This window comes from Hyperolius riggenbachi, chromosome 10 (assembly GCF_040937935.1).
Source record: "Hyperolius riggenbachi isolate aHypRig1 chromosome 10, aHypRig1.pri, whole genome shotgun sequence".
NCBI lineage: Eukaryota > Metazoa > Chordata > Amphibia > Anura > Hyperoliidae > Hyperolius > Hyperolius riggenbachi.
In genome coordinates this window covers 278,182,379-278,205,212 of record NC_090655.1, presented here as the reverse complement: position 1 = coordinate 278,205,212, position 22,834 = coordinate 278,182,379, and the positions used below count along the sequence as shown (strand labels likewise).

Genomic DNA, 22,834 nt, shown 5'->3' with positions numbered 1-22,834 from the left:
GCTGGATAGTGTACTGGTTAAGGGTCCTGCCTTTGACATGGGAGACCAGGGTTTGAATCCTGGCTAGTAAGGAGTTCAAGGCAAGACTCCCTAACACTGCAGGGTGGCCTCCTGAGCACGTCCCAGTGGCCGCAGCTCTTGAGCGCATTGAGTCTGACAGGAGAAAAGCAATATACAAATGTTTTGATTACTATTATTATACATTTCCCGTCGCTGCATGATCAGGAAGTGCACGGACTGGGGCCGCACATCCAGAAGAAAAAAAAAACGCTGCCAGGGCCCGGAGGATCGGTATGTCCCGGTGCGGGGGCCCGGAGGATCGGTATGTCCCGGTGCGGGGGCCCGGAGGATCGGTATGTCCCGGTGCGGGGGCCCGGAGGATCGGTATGTCCCGGTGCGGGGGCCCGGAGGATCGGTATGTCCCGGTGCGGGGGCCCGGAGGATCGGTATGTCCCGGTGCGGGGGCCCGGAGGATCGGTATGTCCCGGTGCGGGGGCCCGGAGGATCGGTATGTCCCGGTGCGGGGGCCCGGAGGATCGGTATGTCCCAGTGCAGGGGCCCGGAGGATCGGTATGTCCCGGTGCAGGGGCCCGGAGGATCGGTGTGTCCTGGTGCGGGCACAGGGTGACTGCAGTGGGCTGGTAGAAGCACTAGATAAGTCAAACTTTTTTTCTTTTGTCTAGGATTTAGATTTACTTTAAAGTAAATCTAAAACCAATGCAACACAAGAATGTATACTTCCCTGTGGCTTCCTTTAGCCCCCCTGTAGTCCATGGGCTCCTTCGATGTCTGTCTGGTACTGGCCATTCTCCCACTGTTAGCCTCAGTAGTTTCGGACTACAGGGGCTAAGCCGGATGTTGGCTACTGCACATGTGCGGCCATGTGCCTCCTCAATTACGCTCCTGTAGTGTGGAACATTCAGTGCATACGCAGTAGCAATTTTTACAAACTGCGCAATTGCAGTGTTGAGGGATCCCTCACCCTCTCCAGAGGACTTGTGCTGAGCTGCCTCTGTGCTCCATGGCCGCCCCCCTTAAAGGGGAACTGAAGAGAGAAGTATATGGAGGCTGTCATGTTTATTTCCTTTTAATCAATACCAGTTGCCTGGCAGCCCTGCTGGTCTATTTCTCTGCAGTAGTATCTGAATAACACCAGAAACAAGCATGCAGCTAGTCTTGTCAGATCAGACTTATAAGTCTGAACCACTGAAACACCTGATCTGCTGCATGCTTGTTCAGGGGCTATGGCTAATAGTATTAGAGGCAGAGGATCAGCAGGGCTGCCAGGCAACTGGTATTGTCTAAAAGGAAATAAACATGACAGCCTCCATATACCTCTCTCTTCAGTTCCCCTTTAAGAGTAGTACTCACATGCCCCCAATCCAGCGGCAAATCTCTCTGCTCATGCTGGGAGTAACAATGGTGACTGGGGGGACACAGTAGTCACAGGGGTTGACACAGGAGCCACAGTGGAAAGCACAGGTGACACAGGGACAAAAGAGATACAGGGAAAACAGGTGCTACAGCGGGACAAGAGGCACAGGGGAAACAAAGATGGCACAGGGGACAAAAAAGACAGTCAGGGACATGAGGTGACACAGAGGGGGACAAAAAAGATTGGTAACCAAGGGGACATGAGGTGACGGGGACAAAAGAGATGCAAGGGAACAGAGGTGACGCGGGGAAAAAAAGGAAAAGGGGGACAGGAGAGCAGAGGTAACACAGGGGGACAAAAGAGACACAGGGGAAACGGGGGACACAGAGGGGGACACGAGGCACAGAAATGACACTGTTCTGACTTAAGAACTGATTCAGGTTAAGATTGAACCTGCATTCCCTATCCCGTTAATCGGTGACTGCCTGTATTTCACTAGCCACTTTATTATGTATGTCTTGCTAGTACTGAGTTTGACCTTTTTTGCCATCAGAACTGCCCTAATTCTTCGTTGTGTCGTGACATTCCTCAGACATTTTTGGTCCATATTGACATCATATCATCATGCAGTTGGCCCCGCCCACATCATTTAATGGCCACGCCCCCAGGGCCTATGGGTTGTGTTTTCCCCCTAGGCCAAAAGTTCCCAGTCCTCCCCTGACTGTACTAGTAATGAGAAAAACGACATCTGGACAACAAAACCAGGAATCACCACCTAACATGATGTATATGGATAATCAACAATGGAACTGGATGGGAGTCCCAATATGACACTCAGCAATAGGACTGCATGTAAATCCATATAAATGTACCAATAGCCAAACACATTTACGAATACCAGGGAGGAGAAAGCTAGGGGGAAACAATAATGTATGATATTTGCTATTTGCATATTGTTCTGTTTTTCACTTTATTTACACATTTGGGTGACTCTTTCCCACTTTGATTAGTGATGCCCTTCTGAGGGAGGTTTCTTTCACCCCACCCTCTTTTCCAAGACTAAAAGCTATAAATTTGGTGCCTGCCGCCTGTTCGCCTTTTCTCCCCTGATGATGCAAGACTGCGAAACCGGTCGGAAAGGTAACAGGCGGCACCATTGTCTATTGATCTACGATTGACCATTACATGCGTGCTAATCTTCCGGGGTTCCCTGTTTATGGGCCCCGTATGTGAGTTATCGTTTTTATATCTACTGCCTTTTAAAGAAATTTTATGTAAATAAACGGGTTACGCTTAGATATTGCCGTTTTTGTTTTCCTATATAAATTCCTGAAACTTTACCTCCATACGGGTGTCCACTGGATCTTCACGACGTCTGATGTTCCCTGGACGTTATCTGTGACCTGAGCCATTTCACAACCTTATAATGTGGGTTGTTGGGAGCTGGTAAGCCTTTTCTAGTTTTGATGTTTGGCGGATACCTACCTCTGAGCATTTGATATATTGTGATGAAGAATTTACCATTCCCTACATACAATGACTTTCTAAACCTGCACTGACCTTTGATGTATGCCTGACTTCTGAACTTTTGGACATTGTTCTTCTCAGCGGCGGTTCCATTGTCCCTTGGCGCCGATATATTTGCTATTATATAATAATGTATGATAAACACAGTCCTGTAAGGGCAGATCTCAATGAAGTCCAAAGACTAAAAAATATACTCTAAACACTATAAATGACACAAGCCCAGGGCGGAAAAACTCAACCCAAAGTATAAGAGACCGTATAATACTCACTTTAATCATGAAATGCACACCGCACACAGGCAGGACGACCAGGAAGAGAGTGGTGGCAACTAACATGTGAAGGATCTAACTATACAGGCCCAGAAACGCCCAGAGGGAGGGTCAGAGTAAATAGGGCACAGCTGACACTAATAAAACACCGGGTGAAATACAGGAAGTAGATGTCACGTCCGCCTATAAAGGAGGCTGAAAAAAACAGTACATGGGATGTTTCTGTAAAGATGAATCTTTATGAAGAATTGTGAACTATTTTTGCACTTTTGATATATTAAAGTTTATCATAATTTTTTTAAATTTTTTTTAATGGTTTCCTTATTTATGGACATATCCTTTTATTGATACATGAGAATTATTGGTGTACTGGCACACCATGGTGGATATGGTCTTTCGAGCGCAGTAAAAACAGCGCAGGAGATTTGGGAGCAGCTGGCGCCACCATAAATTACGGCTATTGCGGCACACAGTGTGTAACTTCGGAGCCATCAGAAGACGGAGCAGAAGTTTCTTTTAAAACACTGTAATTTGGCCGCCAGCAATAGCTGGAAGCCAAATTACATCATTCTCCACTATCCACGTGGACCTGGAGGGGGAATAGTAATTAACTCTGCCGGGACTTGTGCAGCAGCAGGGTAAGCCATATACTATCTGTATCCTGCGCCCAAGTCTCCCGGCGGTGATTTCATACGTACATGGGAGGGGAGAAGCACACACAAGAAGGATGTAGCTCCACCCCTCCTGTCAGGAGGAAAACAGCAAGCCTGGGTAGGACAGCAAGGGACGAACAGAGAGTGAGTGTGTGTTGAGCATATTTACTCAGCTTCCTTGGTTGTCCATAGCGAGGCCTATTCTAAGTGGCCACCGTGCTGCAGCTCAGTGTCAGAAAGTTGGCAATATTCTTATAGCCTAGGCAATCTTTATGTGGAGCATAAAGATGCCGGGACCAGGCGGAGAAGAAGACAGCGGTGGACCAGGGGACTCGCGCCGGACGGAACAGGTAATGTATGCAGGTGGGGAGAGGGGTGGGGAGAGGGGGGGGGGGAGGGGCGTGGCAGCTCCACAGATTGTGATCGGTTTCAGGCTGAAATTGATTCACAATCTGTTTGCAGTAAGGTGGCCATACGATCCCTCTCTGATCAGATTCGATCAGAGAGGGATCTATCTTTCGATCAAATCTGATGGCAAATCGACCAGTGTATGGCCACCTTTAGATGGCGAAACCACCGTCTTTACGCATTGAACAGCGCTGCGATCAGCAACAGTGCTGTACTGGAGACAGCCGTGTGACACAGCTGTCCCCTCCTGACTGTTGGTGGTGATCGCCTGAAGCCTATGACAGCTGATCACATGGATAGGCCAGCGGGGAAAGAGATGGAGGGGGGAATATAAACAAAAAAAAAAAAAGCAAAATTTATTTAAAAAACAATTGTTTATTGAAAAATAAATAAACAAATAAACATCCGGGGGGGGGGGGGGGGGGCGATCTGACCCCACCAACAGAGAGCTCTGTTGGTGGGAAGAAAAGGAGGGGGGAATCACTTGTGTGCTGAGTTGTGCGGCCCTGCAGCTTGGCCTTAAAGAGAACCTGTACTGAGTAAAAATATTTAAAATAAACACATGAGGTAACTTCAAATGAACATTACATAGTTACCTTGCCATCAGTTGCTCTCAGAAGCTCACCATTTTCTTCTGGCAACAATCCCTTCCAGTTCTGACAATATTTTGTCAGAACTGAAATATATCAGTTGCTGTCATTTATAGCTGAGAGGAAAACTGATGTACCAGGTAATGTCCATGTTTCCCTATGGCTCAAGTGGGCGATGTTACAGTTTAACTGAGTGCTGACCAGAAAGCTGTTAGGGGTAATGGCCATTTTCAAAAATGGAGGACGGAAAATCCCCTTGATCACAGTGAACAAACAGGACGCGGGAGAGGAGAAATACACTGAGGAGTAGACTACATGGAAGGTAAGTATGACTTGTGTATGCTTATTATGACTTTTAACTTTCAGTTCAGGTTTTCTTTAAAGCTGCAGTGGCCATTTTCACAAAAATTAGCCTCGTCTTTGGGGGGGGGGGGGGGGGGGGGGGGTTTCCCAATGTGGTCCTCAACTGGTTAAGCTCCTCAGAGAGTCCTCTGCCATGAGGAGCCATGCTGAGCTTCCAGTGACCAGTATGAGGGAGTGTGAGAGCGATAACACCAAATGTACCACACCTGCTCCCCATTCACACCTGAGACCTTGTAACACTAACCAGTCACATGACCTCAGGGAGGGAAAGGGCCGGAACCAATTCCCTTCCTCTTCTAAGTTCTCTACTAGAACATCATTTTTCATCTTCTGTTTAAAATAACTTCCCAACACTCTGCAAATGAAAAAGTACTGTTTGAGTTTTTGTTTGTGGGTGGCTTAAATGGCTATTTATTGATAAGATATGAAAGGATCACCAAGGAGAAAACTTAGGGAAAGAAGTGAATTGGATTGGGCCCTGAAATGTATAATTGAGTAGAATTGTGACATTTCTCACTTAGGGGTGTCCTCACTTTTGTTGCCAGCGGATTAGACATTAATGGCTGTGTGTTGAGTTATGTTGGTGGGACAGCAAATTTACACCATTATACAAGCTGTACACTGACTGCTTTACATTGTATCAAAGGGGCAGATTCATGTAATTGTGGGAATATTACCGCACATACTGAGAGGAAGATGATCTATACTGTGCCCAGCAGGGACATATGTGTTAGTCAGTTTAATAAGGCTATTGAATTACTAATGTTTATCACTAACCTGTGCTCATCCTTGTAATAATGTCTTCTTTCTTAGATGCTCTCATCATGTCACCCTCCTCCATAGGCTGCTGCTCACTCCTCACATATGTCTCTTCTTCTTCCTCTTTACTTGTCCTCATCATGTCTCCCTCCTCCATAGACTGCTGATCACTCCTCACATACGTCTCTTCTTCTTCCTCTTTACTTGTCCCCATCATGTCACCCTCCTCCATAGACTGCTGATCACTCCTCACATACGTCTCTTCTTCTTCCTCTTTACTTGTCCCCATCATGTCACCCTCCTCCATAGACTGCTGATCACTCCTCACATACGTCTCTTCTTCCTCTTTACTTGTCCTCATCATGTCTCCCTCCTCCATAGACTGCTGATCAATCCTCACATACGTCTCCTCTTCTTCCTCTTTACTTGTCCTCATCATGTCACCCTCCTCCATAGACTGCTGATCAATCCTCACATACGTCTCCTCTTCTTCCTCTTTACTTGTCCTCATCATGTCGCCCTCCTCCACAGACTGCTGATCAATCCTCACATACACCTCTTCTTCTTCCTCTTTAATTGAGACCATCATGTCAGCCTCCTGCATAGACTGCTGATCACCCCTCCCATATGTCTCCTCTTCTTCCTTTTTTATTGTCCCCATTATGTCACCCTCCTTCATAAGTTGCTGATCACTCCTCACATATGTCTCTTCTTCCTCTTTGACTGTCCTCAAGACAAACTCTTCAACAGACTGCTGATCACACCTCACATACGTCTCCTCTTCTTCTTTTTTAATTGTCCTCATCATGTCACCCTCTTCCATAGACTGCTGATCACTTCTTACATAAATTTCATCTCCTTCCTCTTTAACCACAGCACTTACATGTATCAGTTCTCCACCCTAATTGCACAAAATAAGAAGCACTTTATAATGTGAGCACAAATAATAACTTAGACAACAGGAAACAATGTCACATAGTTTGGGGTCTCTAATGATACTCAGTTCCGCCTACCTGATAATGGCGGGGGGGGATCTTCCTGTAGACAACCCCGGGAATAAAGAGGACCTGTACATCTCTCTGGTGGGTTTCGCATCCTATTCCCCTTCGCGCTAATTGGAGCCGCATCTGGACTTCAGGAAGACAACTGGAAGTCACCCGCTGCTGAGTGCGGATGTGATACGATGCAATGATCACATCTGCAGCTAGTGGAGATGGACCCTGAAACTAGCAGTAATGTCTAATCTGCCTGCCTGGCCAGCACTGGCTTTATCTGACACAAGAGTCTGCAGCAGCACAGAGAAGCTATGTCCAGCAAGTGAGTGCAGATTTAGCACAGCAGGAGACCATGTATACAGCTATGGCTGCCTAGTGTGGCATGTGGTGTCAGCCAATCAGCTGCCTGCCACCAGTAAGATGGAGGAGCAGATCCCTGAATTGATTGGAGGGCCCTAGGCATCATGGGAGGGGTCGCTGGGCATTATGGGCGTGTCTAATTAGCAGCATCCAATCAAGTGATTTTCAGGTTGACCTGAGCAGAATGGTACAGCCATATTTGGGTTGAACATAGCAATGACCCAAATCCAACACTACCTGTAGGGCACCACATGTCCCAAACTTCCCATTTGATTCCCAGCAGATTCAGTCACTTTGATCAAAACAGATAAGAATTTCTTGCCCTACATGTCCAATCAATGAAATCGGAAATTATTCTGACCTCAAATTGTTTGAAAGTATCGATCAGATTTAACAGAGGATGACTACTGATTGGGGGCGGGGCAGGAACGGCAGTTGAGGGATAGGCCATAGCGATGCCCTGCATTGCACAGTCTAACATTGCATTGTCATCATTCTGGAATCTATTACACACCAATGTGCTGCATGAGGGAAGAAATTCATCAGAATCCATTAGATTCTAAACAGAGAGTGATGAATTGAAGGAATATTGGCTCATAATTGAGGAGTGTATGGCTACCTTTACAATGGCACAGAGGGAAAACAACATAATGCAGCCAATCACAATGCACAAATAGTCAAGGATGACATTATGGTTTCCAAGTCTCACATATATGATGTCACATCTCCTCATATGCCCCAACTGTCACGGTTTCAGTGGGACAGTCCCTCTGTGGAAGCTCTGTACCGCTGTCCCGGGGCACTGAATACATGTCCCGGGATCCCGGCAGTCACAGCTGATCACGGGCAGCAGTGCGAGTTTCTGACCAATAGGAGTCAACTTCCCTTAGCCAATGCCAGTGCTGCTGTGGCCAGCCAATCAGAGAGGAAGGAGGGACAACCTTTGAATCTCCTCTGCCATGGCAGAACAGCAAATATGTAAACACAGGATGGTAACAATATGTCTGCTTCCATGAAAGCAGGAAGTTGGCTCAATGCAGATTTACAGTGGCTTGCAAAAGTATTCGGCCCCCTTGAAGTTTTCCACATTTTGTCACATTACTGCCACAAATATGAATCCATTTTATTGGAATTCCACGCGAAAGACCAATACAAAGTGGTGTACACGTGAGAAGTGGAACGAAAATCATACATGATTCCAAACATTTTTTACAAATAAATAACTGCAAAGTGGGGTGTGCGTAATTATTCAGCCCCCTGAGTCAATACTTTGTAGAACCTCCTTTTGCTGCAATTACAGCTGCCAGTCTTTTAGGGTATGTGTCTACCAGCTTTGCACATCTAGAGACTGAAATCCTTGCCCATTCTTCTTTGCAAAACAGCTCCAGCTCAGTCAGATTAGATGGACAGCGTTTGTGAACAGCAGTTTTCAGATCTTGCCACAGATTCTCGATTGGATTTAGATCTGGACTTTGACTGGGCCATTCTAACACATGGATATGTTTTGTTTTAAACCATTCCATTGTTGCCCTGGCTTTACGTTTAGGGTCGTTGTCCTGCCGGAAGGTGAACCTCCGCCCCAGTCTCAAGTCTTTTGCAGACTCCAAGAGGTTTTCTTCCAAGATTGCCCTGTATTTGGCTCCATCCATCTTCCCATCAACTCTGACCAGCTTCCCTGTCCCTGCTGAAGAGATGCACCCCCCCGAGCATGATGCTGCCACCACCATGTTTGACAGTGGGGATGGTGTATTCTGAGTGATGTGCAGTGTTAGATTTCTGCCACACATAGCGTTTTGCATTTTGGCCAAAAAGTTCCATTTTGGTCTCATCTGACCTGAGCACCTTCTTCCACATGTTTGCTTTGTCCCCCACATGGCTTGTGGCAAACTGCAAACGGGACTTCCTATGCTTTTCTGTTAACAATGGCTTTCTTCTTGCCACTCTTCCATAAAGGCCAACTTTGTACAGTGCATGACTAATAGTTGTCCTATGGACACAGTCTCCCACCTGAGCTGTAGATCTCTGCAGCTCGTCCAGAGTCACCATGGGCCTCTTGACTGCATTTCTCACCAGCGCTCTCCTTGTTTGGCCTGTGAGTTTAGGTGGATGGCCTTGTCTTTGTAGGTTTACAGTTGCCATACTCCTTCCATTTCTGAATGATCGCTTGAACAGTGCTCCGTGGGATGTTCAAGGCTTTGGAAATCTTTTTGTAGCCTAAGCCTGCTTTAAATTTCTCAATAACTTGATCCCTGACCTGTCTTGTGTGTTCTTTGTACTTCCCGGTGTTGTTGCTCCCAATATTCTCTTAGACAACCACTGAGGCCCTCACAGAGCAGCTGTATTTGTACTGACATTAGATTACACACAGGTGCACTCTATTTAGTCATTAGCACTCATCAGGCAATGTCTATAGGCAACTGGCTGCACTCAGACCAAAAGGGGCTGAATAATTACGCACACCCCACTTTGCAGTTATTTATTTGTATAAAATGTTTGGAATCATGTATGATTCTCGTTCCACTTCTCACGTGTACACCACTTTGTGTTGGTCTTTCATGTGGAATTCCAATAAAATGGATTCATGTTTGTGGCAGTAATGTGACAAAATGTGGAAAACTTCAAGGGGGCCAAATACTTTTGCAACCCACTGTATTTCAGGATTTGTATCAGCTGTAACAAAAAAATGTTTTTTCTTTAAAGGTTATTATGCTGTTACTTATCTTTTAGAGCAGGAAGGAATTTCTAAATTCAGGTCCACTTTAAGGCTTCTTGCACACCAAGACGTTGTGTTAGGTGCCACGTTAAGGTCGCATAACGTGCACCTAACACAACGTATGGTGCTGCAAAAGCCGACGGTAGAGTGAGCCGCGTTCGGCGGCTCGATTCCTATAATGTCTCCCAGAGTGGCGCTGATTGGCCAGCGGGACCACGTGATGCGGAGCGAGACACTCCGCATCACGTGGTCCCGCCGGCCAATCAGCTACCGCCAGTGCAGTGAATATTAAGTAGCCATGTGCGCGGCTACTGTAGCTGGCTCTCCCCGCCTCCTCTCCGCCCCCCACTGCGCATGTGCAAACAGTCTAACGCGGCTATAGCCGCTCCAACGCAGTAGCATGCTGCACTTTGCACCGAACGTGCAGCGTTACATGTAACGCAACGTGGGCTGTGTGAACAGCCCACTTGTGGTACATTGCTGTGCGTTGGGGGAGCGTTACAGGCGCACTAACGTGCGCCTGTAACGTCTTGGTGTGTAAGCAGCCTAAAGTCTAGGAAAAGTATGTTTGTTGGGTTTGTATAGACTGAGCATGTATAAGACACACCTCCCAACTTTTGGAGTCAGGAAAAGGGACACGTTTAGCCACGCCCCAACTTTACATGTGACACGCCCCCTCCCTCCTCTATGCAATGCCATGATGTGAACAATGTGATTTGTTGACAGGCAATATGGTAAACAATGTGATCGTTGAAGGATACTAGATGCAAAAGCATCCATGGTAAACTGAAGCTGTACTGGGTAGGGGGGCATAATAAAATACTCACCTCCGACCCTCGCCGCTCTTCTCTGGTCCGGCCCGTGATTTATGCAAGTCCTGGAAATACTGCACCGCGCATGCGCAGTATGTCCGTTCTGCACCCCTGTGGCCACTCTTGTCATGTGACATCACATGGGGAGCAGAATGGACATACTGCGCATGCGCGGTGCAGCATGTCCAGGTTTGGAGTCACCAAGACAACGGGATGGACCAGGGAAGAGCGGCGGGGGGGGGGGGGGGGGGGAGGGGACGGGACAGGAGGCGTGGTGAGCATTTTATTATGCACCTCCTACCCAGTACAGCTCCAGTTTGTACCAGATGCAGAAGCGGAACATTTGACAAGCACAGAAAACACATCGTTGAATAATCGTTCATGTTTTTAATGCAATGCTCAGTGTGGCTGATGTGCTGACGGTGTAACATAGAACAGCATGGTAACACACACGTTTACAGTATCCTTTTCATTGACTGTATGCTTCACTGCATCTGTCACAACACGTGGGTAATGTACGGCATCGTTATCCTGGTCTGTTGTGTTCCTGCAGCTACAGGGAGCGGGCACTGTGATCCTAGCTGCCAAGGCTGTGCCTATGTGAGGTGCCCAGACCTGCCGTGCCAATCCAGCTGCACTTATCCGAGCAGTAAATATGGGGGCGGGGCTTTATCTGTAGCAGGCAGCTGGGAGGGGCCCGATAACATCTGAGTAGTATGAAAGGCTGAGGGGACTGCTGCCAACATATGCTTGTTTTATCCTTTCATTGCCCAGAATGTAGAACTCATTACTGGTTGTCTAGGACAGATACAGTCCAAATGAGCACCAAGCATCTCTGGTAGTCAAAGAGTTAAAGCGGACCTGAACGTCCTCTCGGTTCTAAAAGATAAGCAACAGCATAATGACATTTAAAGAAAAATATTTGTTACAGGTGATACAATGCAATAAATCTGCAATGTGCCTACTTCCAGCTTTCAGGGAAGCAGACATACTGTATTGTTAACATCCTGTGTTTACAAATTAGCTGCTCTGCCATGGCAGAGGAGATTCCTAAGCTGACACAACTGAGAGATCGAATTACAACCTATGATTAGTCACAGATGAAGGGTAATTAGACAGGCTAAACTCTCTTCATACTGGGTGCATTTCTCGGTGTTTTCCTTTTGTGCAAGAGTACTGGTCCACTTTAAGTAAAAACTGCACTAGGGGGAGAGGCTGGATAGTGTACAGAATATACACTTCTGGGTGGGACCAGCATCTGTTCAGTGATACATTTACTATGCAGCTTAATGCCCAGGAGGGGAGGGTAATACTGACTGTGCCTTCTGTGGCTGCAGCTCCCAAGCACTGTAAGTCAGACAGGAGAAAAGCCCTGTGTGACTCAGGGGCATAACTAAGACCCATCGGGCCCCCCTGCAGAAATTCTGATGGGCCTCCTCCCCCCTGGGGCCCGCTCAGGGACGTTTTGGGGGCTCGAGGGGTCACAGCATGAGAGGAAAGCCATGGCCACACATTGGCAGGGGGAGGGGACGACCCCCCCTCCCTCAGCTCGGGCTCTCCCCTCAGCGCTCCCCTCCAGCTTAAATCAGTGTCTGTGCAGCAGCGTACAGATACAGATACCTTCCTTGCATTCCACTGTGGATATTCCTCGCTCTAGTGTCTGACGCTACTTCCTGTTTATACTGTACACCGCTGCACAGACACCGATTTCAGCAGGAGGGGAGAGTTCCGAGGTGAGGGGGGTGTCCCCATTCCCTGCCGATATGTGGCCATGGCTTTCCCTCTCATGCTGCGACCCCTCCAGCCCCCCCAAACGGCCCTGAAGGGCCCCTCCTCCTCTTCCACCCCCCCCCCCCCCCCGCAGGTGCAGTGGCCGCAGTCCCTATTGTTACGCCCCTAGTGTGACTGCTCACATTCCATCTAACACTAATGCTCTCTTCACCATCTCTCCTATATACAGTTATTGCTGCATACAATCTCTATGCTCATTCATACTATTACTATCCTCATACTTGCCCATGTCTGCACTGATCTCCCCACTGCAATACATCCTGTACAATGCCCAGCAGCCATATATGTGCTAGTCTATAACAAGAACCACACAATTACCTCTTCCAACAACGTCTCCTCTCCACTTCCTGCAACTTCTCTTCTTCCTGCTGTTACATCACTTCCTGTCAGTGTGATCGCCATCTTGTGGTAAATAGACTAACTGCAGCCACTGTTTGTACTGTAGTATCTCCTTCACCAAGAGTTACCCAGCAAGCTCATAGTGAACCAGAACTCCTAGGAGATAAGGGGAACCGAAGTAAAAGGTATAGAGGAGGCTGCCATATTTATTTCCTTTCCATATTTATTTAATCAATACCAGTTGCCTGGCAGCCCTGCTGGTCTATTTCTCTGCAGTAGTATCTGAATAACACCAGAAACAAGCATGCAGCTAGTCTTGTCAGATCTGACTTTAAAGTCTGAAACACCTGATCTGCTGCATGCTTGTTCAGGGGCTATGGCTAATAGTATTAGAGGCAGAGGATCAGCAGGGCTGCCAGGCAACTGGTATTGATTAAAAGAAAATAAATATGGCAGCCTCCGTATCCCTCTTACTTCAGTTCCCCTTTAATGAATGAGGTAGGGACTGTAGGGAGTACATTTGAAATCGGCGCCGGTAGACTTGGGCGCAGGATACAGCCATTTTATGGCTGATCCTGCTTCTGCACAAGTCCGTGCCGTTTTAATTACTATTCCCCCTCCAGGCTGCCATGGATAGTGGGGGAATGAAATAATTCGGCTTCCAGCGATTGGTGGAGGCCGAATTATTATGTTTTTTAAGCAACTTCGGCTCCGTCTTCTGAGGAGTGATTCCTATTGTAGTCTATGGAGGCGCCGGCTGCGCCCAAATCTAACAGCGCTGAAAAGCACTGCTCCGACTGTAGGTTCGTTATTAACCTGAATCTGTTTTCTTTTGTCCCCCTCTGCTCCAGCTCCGAACAAAAATATCTATAGCTCATCATGTCACCACAGTTCAGACACTTTAACCACTTCAGGATCACCAGTAGTATTAAAACATCCAATTGGTCCCTGTTAATGTACCAACAGAGGTATTAAATCGTCCAGTGTTTAAAACGCTTGTGCATCCGCACGTGCACGCCCAAACTAATGTGCACTAATGTGCATTTTAAAAGTGACAACCTGGGGCTTCCTCCAGCCCCTGGCAGCCTATCTCTCCCTTGCCGCAGCTCTGGCGTCCCAGGATCTTCTCCTTGCCAGGTCGGCATCTTCTGTGCCTTCGCGAGTACAAGGCCGTGCCACTTGCGCTCGCTCATGTGGCCTGGAGCTTTCTGCACCTGCACAGTATACTCCAGGCCACATGAGCATGATCATGAGTGTCACGGCCAAGCGCTTGTGCAAATGATACCGACCTGATGTAGTCTGTATCTGCAACGGAGGCAGAACTGCAGCGAGGGACAGATAGGGTTGCCAGAGGCTGGAGGAAGCCCCAGGTAAATAGATCACTTTTTCACCTTGCACCTGTTCTTTAAGGCAGAGTACAGACTTGCATGGCCATTTTTCCCTGTGATTCCCAGATCTCCGATGGATTTTGCGTTCTCGCTTAACATGTATGTTCTTCCGGGAACGTTTCCACATTTCTGACGGCATGTACATTATGCAAATGTGCGGAAAAAAGCAGAAAGTTGTGCAATTTAAGAATGTGTGAAAAAACGTAAAACGTGAACAAACAGTTGCCAAACACGTTTCCCACATAAGGTTATTGACTTCAATAGCCTGTAGAATCTTGTGTGTTTTGCTGTTCATGGGAAAATGCGGAGAAACGCATCTAGTGTGTTCCGTAGCTAAAAGGGAACCTTAGCTTTCTGCCTTTTCCCACACAACGCACATGTTCACATACAGTACATGCCGCTGCAAACGTTTGCATTAAACACAAACCAAAAGGGGAAAACAGCCCTGCAAGTGTTTTCTCTGCCTTAACCACTTGCCGACCGCACGCTTATACCGTGCGTCGGCAAAGTGGCAGCTGCAGGACCAGCGACGCAGTACTGCGTCGCCAGCTGCAGGCTGATTAATCAGGAAGCAGCCGCTCGTGCGAGCGGCTGCTTCCTGTCAATTCACGGCGGGGGGCTCCGTGAATAGCCTGCGGGCCGCCGATGGCGGCTCGCAGGCTAAATGTAAACACAAGCGGAAATAATCCGCTATGTTTACATTTGTACGGCGCTGCTGCGCAGCAGCGCCGTAAGGCAGATCGGCGATCCCCGGCCAATCAGCGGCCGGGGATCGCCGCCATGTGACAGGGGACGTCCTGTCACTGGCTGCACAGGACGGATAGCGTCCTGTGCAGCCCGGATCTCCGGGGAAGGGAGGTAGGAGAGGGAGGGGGAGAATGTCGCCGCGGAGGGGGGCTTTGAGGTGCCCCCCCCCCGCAACATGCCTACACGCAGGAGCAATCAGACCCCCCCTGCACATCATCCCCATAGGGGGAAAAAAAGGGGGGCGATCTGATCGCTCTGTGTGGCCGCGGATCTGTGCTGGGGGCTGCAGAGCCCACCCAGCACAGATCCAAACAAACAGCGCTGGTCCTTAAGGGGGGGTAAAGGGTGGGTACTCAAGTGGTTAAAGTGCACGTGATTGTTGACAAGAAACAGATTCGGGGCACCCTCCGTCATTAAGCTTATTTATTATAAAACAACTCGTGCAATATAAAGCATCAAATAGACATCACCTGATTGTCCATGGCGATACTGTGTGGGGTAAAGTGGAGGTGGGTGCTCAGAGCTGCAAAAGAGTCGGCGACGGCCGTTTTGCGTCCACAAGGACGCTTGGTCACGCTGCGTTCCACGAGAATGGCAGCCGAAGCGCTTTTGGAATATGATGGGGATAAGCCCCGCCCCTTCCGGTTCCGCATCGGCGCCAGTGCTAGGAGGTGATTGGTCGGCGTAGATAGAGCTCGGGACACGGTGGAGGTATTGCGGATGTTGGAGCGTACCACATGGGTCCCAGGAGACAGACTGGCCACTATTGACATGGTCAGTCTATATAGCCGTATCCCTCAAGACTTCTGGGTGTCGGCGGTCAGGCAATTTTTGAAACGCACCAATAAGGATGACGAATATGTTGAGTTCCTATGTGAATGTTTGGAGTTTGTGCTGAAGCACAACGCGTTCCTATTTGATGGGCGCTGGTTCCAACAGACCGCCGGCACCGCCATGGGGACCCCTGTGGCATGCTCCTTTGCAAACCTCTTCCTTGGGGCATGGAAGGAGTCTGCTGTATTCTCCGAGAACAATCCGTTTCGGAGATGCGTCAGACAATGGTCGAGGTATGTGGACGACGTCCTGGTGGTGTGGTCGGGCTCTGATCATGAGTTTGACCTATTCATGGGATATCTGAATACTAATGAAATTAGTATGGAATTCACGGCAGAATTGAGCCATACAGAGGTGACCTTTTTGGATTTGACGTTAGTGATGCAGGATGATGGGATTTACAGCAAGGGCTACAGGAAACCGACGGCTACAAATGCAATCCTACATGCTAGTAGTTTTCACCCGAAACATGTCATTAGGGCAATCCCATATGGACAGTACCTAAGAATAAGGAGGAACAACAAAAAAGAGTTAGACTTTAACCGCCAAGCAGACGAAATGACAGAAAGATTTACTAAAAGAAGCTATGATCTTGCCCAATTGGGAGCGGCTAGACAGCGTGCTAAAGAGCAAGATAGGGCAGACTTGTTAACATCTAAGAAAGGAAGGGAATCGGACAAAAAAAGAATGACCTTTACGTTTGACTACACCCCCATGGCGGATAAGATTAGAAAGACCATTTTTAAACACTGGGACGTTGTTATGAAGGACACTGACCTGTCGAGGAAGGTGGGAGGACCACCACGAGTAGCTTTTAGACGGGCACCTACTTTGAGGAATATGCTCACTCGGAGCGAGTTTGTTTCCCCTAGGAAGACGACTTGGCTGAACAGAACCATCCCGAAGGGGAACTTCAGATGTGGACATTGTGTCCATTGTCCCCACATGCTGCTCCAAAAGAGTGTGCAGGTGGGGAAAGAGGTGTTCCAGGCTAAGGCTTTCTTTTCCTGTATTACCGATTTTATTGTCTATGTGATGTTTTGCCCGTGTGGCCGCTACTATATAGGCCAAACAACTCGTCCATTAAAGGTCAGGATAGGAGAACATTTGAGTTCGGTGAAATCCGGAAAGAGTGGGACACGGCTTGTGACACATATGAATGAGGTACATGGGGGGAATGGTAGGGGTTTGAAATTTGCAGTACTGGAAAGGGTTGAGCCCCAGAGACGAGGGGGCGATAGAGAGAAAATGTTGCTGAGGAGAGAGACCTGGCTGATCCTACAGACTAATGCTATTGGACCCCTTGGTTTAAATGATAAAATAGAACTTTCTTGTATGTTGGACCCTTAATGTTTCTTGGATGAAATCTTGCCCAGGGGGATTTTTGTTGCTATTTCCCTGAGATACTATGTAATCTTTTGTACTGTAAGTGTGAATTGAAATCATTGATACTGTGTTGTGTACTTTCCCCCCTCCCCCCCCCCCCCTTTTCTATAATGACGATACTGTGAAACACTTCCCGCATTCCTTTATTGTAGCTAGTAATACTGTATAATAAGTGTTCAGGCTACTTAGGATTTAGTGCTTCTGGAACATGTGCAATAATATGGTCTCCTGTCAACTCCGCCCCAATGTTATTGGTTTTAGTCACTATGTATCTTTGTGGTTGTATAATACACAGTAGTGCACTAATTGTTTCGGCCGCGAGATGGCGCTCGGATCTTATGTGTGCATGTATTTTTAAGGCTTGTATGGGCATACTTTGAGGTCGCATGACTTCTGCGTATACGCGTAAAATAGGGCGGCGTGGCCTTTGCCGGCTGACTTTAAATGTAAATTTGTGTTTTTGGTCGGCCGTGCGACCTTGTGGTCGCACCTATTACGCGTAACCAGGCCCCGCATGCGTACTGAGAGCCGAGCTCTCTCTACGCCGACCAATCACCTCCTAGCACTGGCGCCGATGCACAACCGGAAGGGGCGGGGCTTATCCCCGTCATATTCCGGAAGCGCTTCGGCTGCCATTCTTGTGGAACGCAGCGTGACCAAGCGTCCTTGTGGACGCGAAACGGCCGTCGCCGACCCTTCTGCAGCCCTGAGCACCCACCTCCACCTCACCCCGCACAGTTATCGCCATGGAAAATCAGGTGATGTCTATTTGATGCTTTATATTGCACGAGTTGTTTTATAATAAATAAGCTGAATGACGGAGGGTGCCCGAATCTGCTTCTTGTCAACAATCAATTTATGATATGCTTCCTTCCTTAAAAGGCACACGTCAGTGGCTGTTTACTGTGCAATAGACCCCCTGTGCTGGAAGTTTTCACCTACCCCATTTCTGCCCACGGATCCTTCCTGACCAATTGGGAGTGCCACACTAACTTTTCCTTTTGATCAAACTTAAAGTACACCTGTACATGCGAATGCATGTGCGTGTGCATTGTAGAATCGTGCACGTTTTGCCGTCCGTGGCAAAAAGCGCACAAATGCGTCTAGTGTGTTCCATGCCTACAGGGAACCTTAACTTGCGAGTTTTTAAATTGCACAGTTTTCTGCCTTTTTCTGCACGCGGAAATGCATAAACGGCCCTACAAGTTTGTTCCCTGCCTTAAAGAGCAAGAGCACGCGCGGGAGCGTGCATGTGCTGAAACAGGTGCATGTGCATTGTAGAATCGTGCGCGTTTAGCCATCCGTGTCAAAACGCGCACAAACGCGTCTAGTATGTTCTCTGCCTAAAGGGAACTTTAACTGAACTAATAAAAAGTTTCACTTACCTGGGGCTTCTACCAGCCCCCTCCTGCAGCCGCCCTGTGCCCGCGACATCCTGGAACAATCCTCTGGTCCCCGCAGTGGCTTAGTTTCGATCCTGGCGACAAAGCCACTCACCGGCGACTGCACGGCCCTGGCCATGCGCGTCCTCAATCACGCTGCCGCCTCCGGGATTGTCTTGCGCATGTGCAGTAGGAGAAAATATCGGACTGCGCATGTGCAGAACACTCCCGGAGGAAGATCACATTCTAGTTTTCAGAATGGTAACATTAATGACATGTATCAAATGTTCTGTCACTCCAGGACCTTTGATAAGAAACAATGACATTATTGTTACAGTTGGTGAAAAAAGGACCTTTAGTGCTACTGGTAGTTTACAGTCTGCCATGTGCCCAAAAACCTAACTTATTATGTATATAGGTTATGATTTTAACCATGACAAGTGAGAAAATAGAATTTGGGGTGTTTGAGAGATGAGGCCTATGTAATTTAATAATTTTTTTTGTGGCAATGCAAAAAAAAAAAAAAAAAAAACTAAAAAAAACAAACAAACAAAAAAAAAACAACATTTTCAAAGTTATGGTACAATTGCAGCAAAACCACATAAGTACAAATGTTAAAAAATATGTATATCTGAGTAGGCCTGGGTCTCTAGTTTTCAGAATGGTGACATTTATGGCTTTTCTTGACTGTTCAGAAGCTTGCGCTTTGCTAAGAAAGAATTACTATTCGTTTTGGTGCAAAAATGGCCTTGAAAAATCAAATGGTGCTGCTTATGGTTAACAGTGTATGGCCGAAAAGCTATCTGATTATGTACTTAGGGTATCATTTTAATTGTGACAAGTGAAATAATATAATTTGGGGTGTTTGAGATCTGAGGCCTACGACATTTTAATTTTTTTTAGCTGTAAACTGAATGAGAGAAGCAATAAAATTGTTTTTTATATACTTTGTACCAAAATAAAACACTTTTGTATGTAAAAAAAAAAAAGTGCCAGAATTGAAAAGAGAATGCATAAATAGTTACTTTAGGGCCTCAGTTATAAATATGTATGCCATGACTCTTATTTTTGCTAATAAGGGCTTGGAATCATTAGTAGTGTGCAATAAGAAAATGAAAACCACAACATAATAAAATACACCTTTATTTCCAAATACTATATTGTCCCCACACTTTGTACCAGGGACATAATTAATATCTTGCGATAACCAGGACAAAACAGATAAAACGTGTGGGTTTTATGTATGGTAACATTGTTTATTTTAAAACTATAGGGGATGGAATTGGAGAAATTGTGTATTTTTTTCCCTTGTTTTTCCCTTTAAAATGTATAGAGTAAAGTAATTACTGAAAACAAATATCACCCCCCAAAAGCCTAATTTGTGTTAAAAAAAACTATTTATACATCATTTTGTTGTGATAAGTGTTGAAAAAGTTATTGGCAAATGAAAGGGAAGAGCGTTGACAAGTGAAAATTGCTCTGATCCGTTAGGGTAAAAACCCTTGGGAGTGAAGTGGTTAACGCTTTACAAACCAATACACTGAGTAGCATGAAAGAATCCTCGCGATTCTGAGTAAATATGCTTCCTTGTGCAAAAAAACCAACAACAACAAAAAAACGACAAAAGTACATCAGAACATTTACAGCCAATACATTTTCCACACTCAACACAAGTGTCTGGTAAGCAATGAATTATGCCAAAAACATTTCCCACACTTGGTACATGAATAGGGATTCTCACCAGTGTGAGATCTCTCATGTGCGACAAGGTATGATCTATGTTGATAACATTTCCCACACTCAGCACATGTATAGCGCTTCTCACCAGTGTGAGTTTTCTCATGTGTGACAAGATTTGATTTATACCCAAAACATCTCCCACACTCAGCACATGAATAGGGCTTCTCACCAGTGTGAGATCTCTCATGTGTGACAAGTTCTGATTTCCATGCAAAACATTTCCCACACTCAGCACATGAATAGGGCTTCTCACCAGTGTGAGATCTCTCATGTATGCCAAGCCGTGATTTACGTACAAAACATTTCCCACACTCAGCACATGAATAGGGCTTCTCACCAGTGTGAGATCTCTCATGTGTGACAAGATGTGATTTCTGTCCAAAACATTTCCCACACTTAGCACATGAATAGGGCTTACTTCCAGTGTGAGATCTCTCATGTTTGACAAGATATGATTTCCGTGCAAAACATTGTCCGCACTCATCACATGAATAGGGCTTCTCACCAGTATGAGATCTCTCATGTGTGACAAGCTGTGATTTATAAGCAAAACATTTCCCACACTCAGCACATGAATAGGGCTTATCACCAGTGTGAGATCTCTCATGTGTGACAAGATGTGATTTCTGTCCAAAACATTTCCCACACTCAGCACATGAATAGGGCTTCTCACCAGTGTGAGATCTCTCATGCCTGACAAGATTTGATTTACGACCAAAACATTTCCCACACTCGGAACAGGAATAAGACCCTCCAGCAGAGGGAGAGCTGTGCTGGGTATGAGGCCCCTCAGGGTTAGACAGGTGAGGGGAGTCTGGGGGAATATTTGGGGTCACCAGGATATCTGCAGGAGATTCTTGTCCAGTGACATCATCCGTTGTACAGTCTTTGGATACAGAGAGACGAGTCTCTGAGAGGTTCCTGATGCCGGGACTCCGCCCTGCAAATAGAGAAACATCATCACTTCCTGTTAGAGAATTCTGAGGGGAGGAGCAATTATCATTAGGGATGAAAGGAAAGAGGATGGTCGGCACTGCTGTACAACTTCCTTTATTTGGCAATGTGCAGACAAGTAGGCTGTGTGTTACATCATCACCTCACAGTCCATAAGAAGAGACTAAACACGTACCGGTGCGGGGGTGGATAATGGTGGGTGCTGGTTGCTGGGAGCCTGACGGCAGTTTCACACACAAGCGCTTCTTCAGAGGCTATGACAAGGGGGGTGGGGCTATATCTGCTCTAGTTGGAGAAAGTGCGTTACTGTAATAGTAACCTGCAATCCAAGATTACAGTGTGGGGAGGTCAGGGAGAGCGAGGCCAAACAACACGGCCGCTATTCCTAATGGAATTACAAGTCCTGCTGCAGCAGCTAATTATACAAGCCACTAACATAATATTCCATGATGAATATAGGTCAGGCCATGCAGAGCAGAGAATCTGGCTGACCTCGTCCACATATACAACAAGGATTGCCTGATTAGGGGAAGCTGGGGTTAGGAAGGTTTAAAAGTTATTTAAAACTTAACCTTTATTTTCATTTAAAAGAAATCTGGGTATCGCATGGCAGTTTAGGGGTCCCGGTCTGTGGCAGATTCCAGGACCCCTGACTGTTGTGTGAACCAGTGTTCTTGCAGCTTCCAGGATGCGGTTGATAGGTAAGTGGTTAGGGGGGAGACCAAGTGGTAGTTGTACCTGCACACAGTGTCCCTGCTGAGTGACATAATCTACGATTACGTCCAACCGAAACCTCCCACCTGAATGCTGCTAAATTTATGCAATTCATGCTAGATTTGTTACGGCAGGCAAAGGGTTTATACCATTACACTTCACAGGCATCTGCTGATCAGATATAAGTTAGGAATGTGCTAGCTGGCTGCCCCTGATGAGTCATTGTGACGAAACCGGTAGGGCGGAGCTACAGGCAGAGCAGGAAGAGATGCCATACAGCACATGTGGACTGATTACTTGATATGCGCATTTGATTCGTACAATTTACAAAGAAGCAAGGCAGCTATCGCCCACCGGAGCAATAATAAGCGATCTCTGCTGGTCTGTGAGGGGTCAGCATTAATTCTGGTGAGCGCATTGTTGTGTATGCAGTCACGAGGTGGTGTAGATGTGGGCACCAGGCACTGTGGTGAAGTGCAGTGTGATATTGAGAATAGTTGAGACAGATTCACACTATGTATATTTTGTTTGTTTGATCCTTACTATGAGTTGCTGAGAGAGGAAGAAAACCTGAAGTGATCAGCTGTGGATTGACTTGAGCGCTATTTGCTGTCTGTTATGGGTCAGCAAATAAATCTGGTGAGCGTATATATTTTCTTAAGGTGACGGAGGAGTGTTGGCACATTTTAACACAGCACGGGAAGTTCTGGTGGTTGAGTGTATATATACATATAT

The 22,834-nt window shown here is 46.8% G+C and overlaps 1 protein-coding gene across 1 annotated transcript in view; it reads right to left on the bottom strand.

Annotated features, from left to right (window-relative positions):
- Positions 1-22,834, bottom strand: part of LOC137535493 (zinc finger protein 420-like) — a 60,763-nt gene that overhangs the window by 6,196 nt on the left and 31,733 nt on the right. The window contains exon 6 of the mRNA XM_068257328.1: positions 20,415-21,371. Coding sequence (XP_068113429.1) covers positions 20,415-21,371 — 957 coding nt within the window. The remainder of the gene's footprint in view (positions 1-20,414; positions 21,372-22,834) is intronic.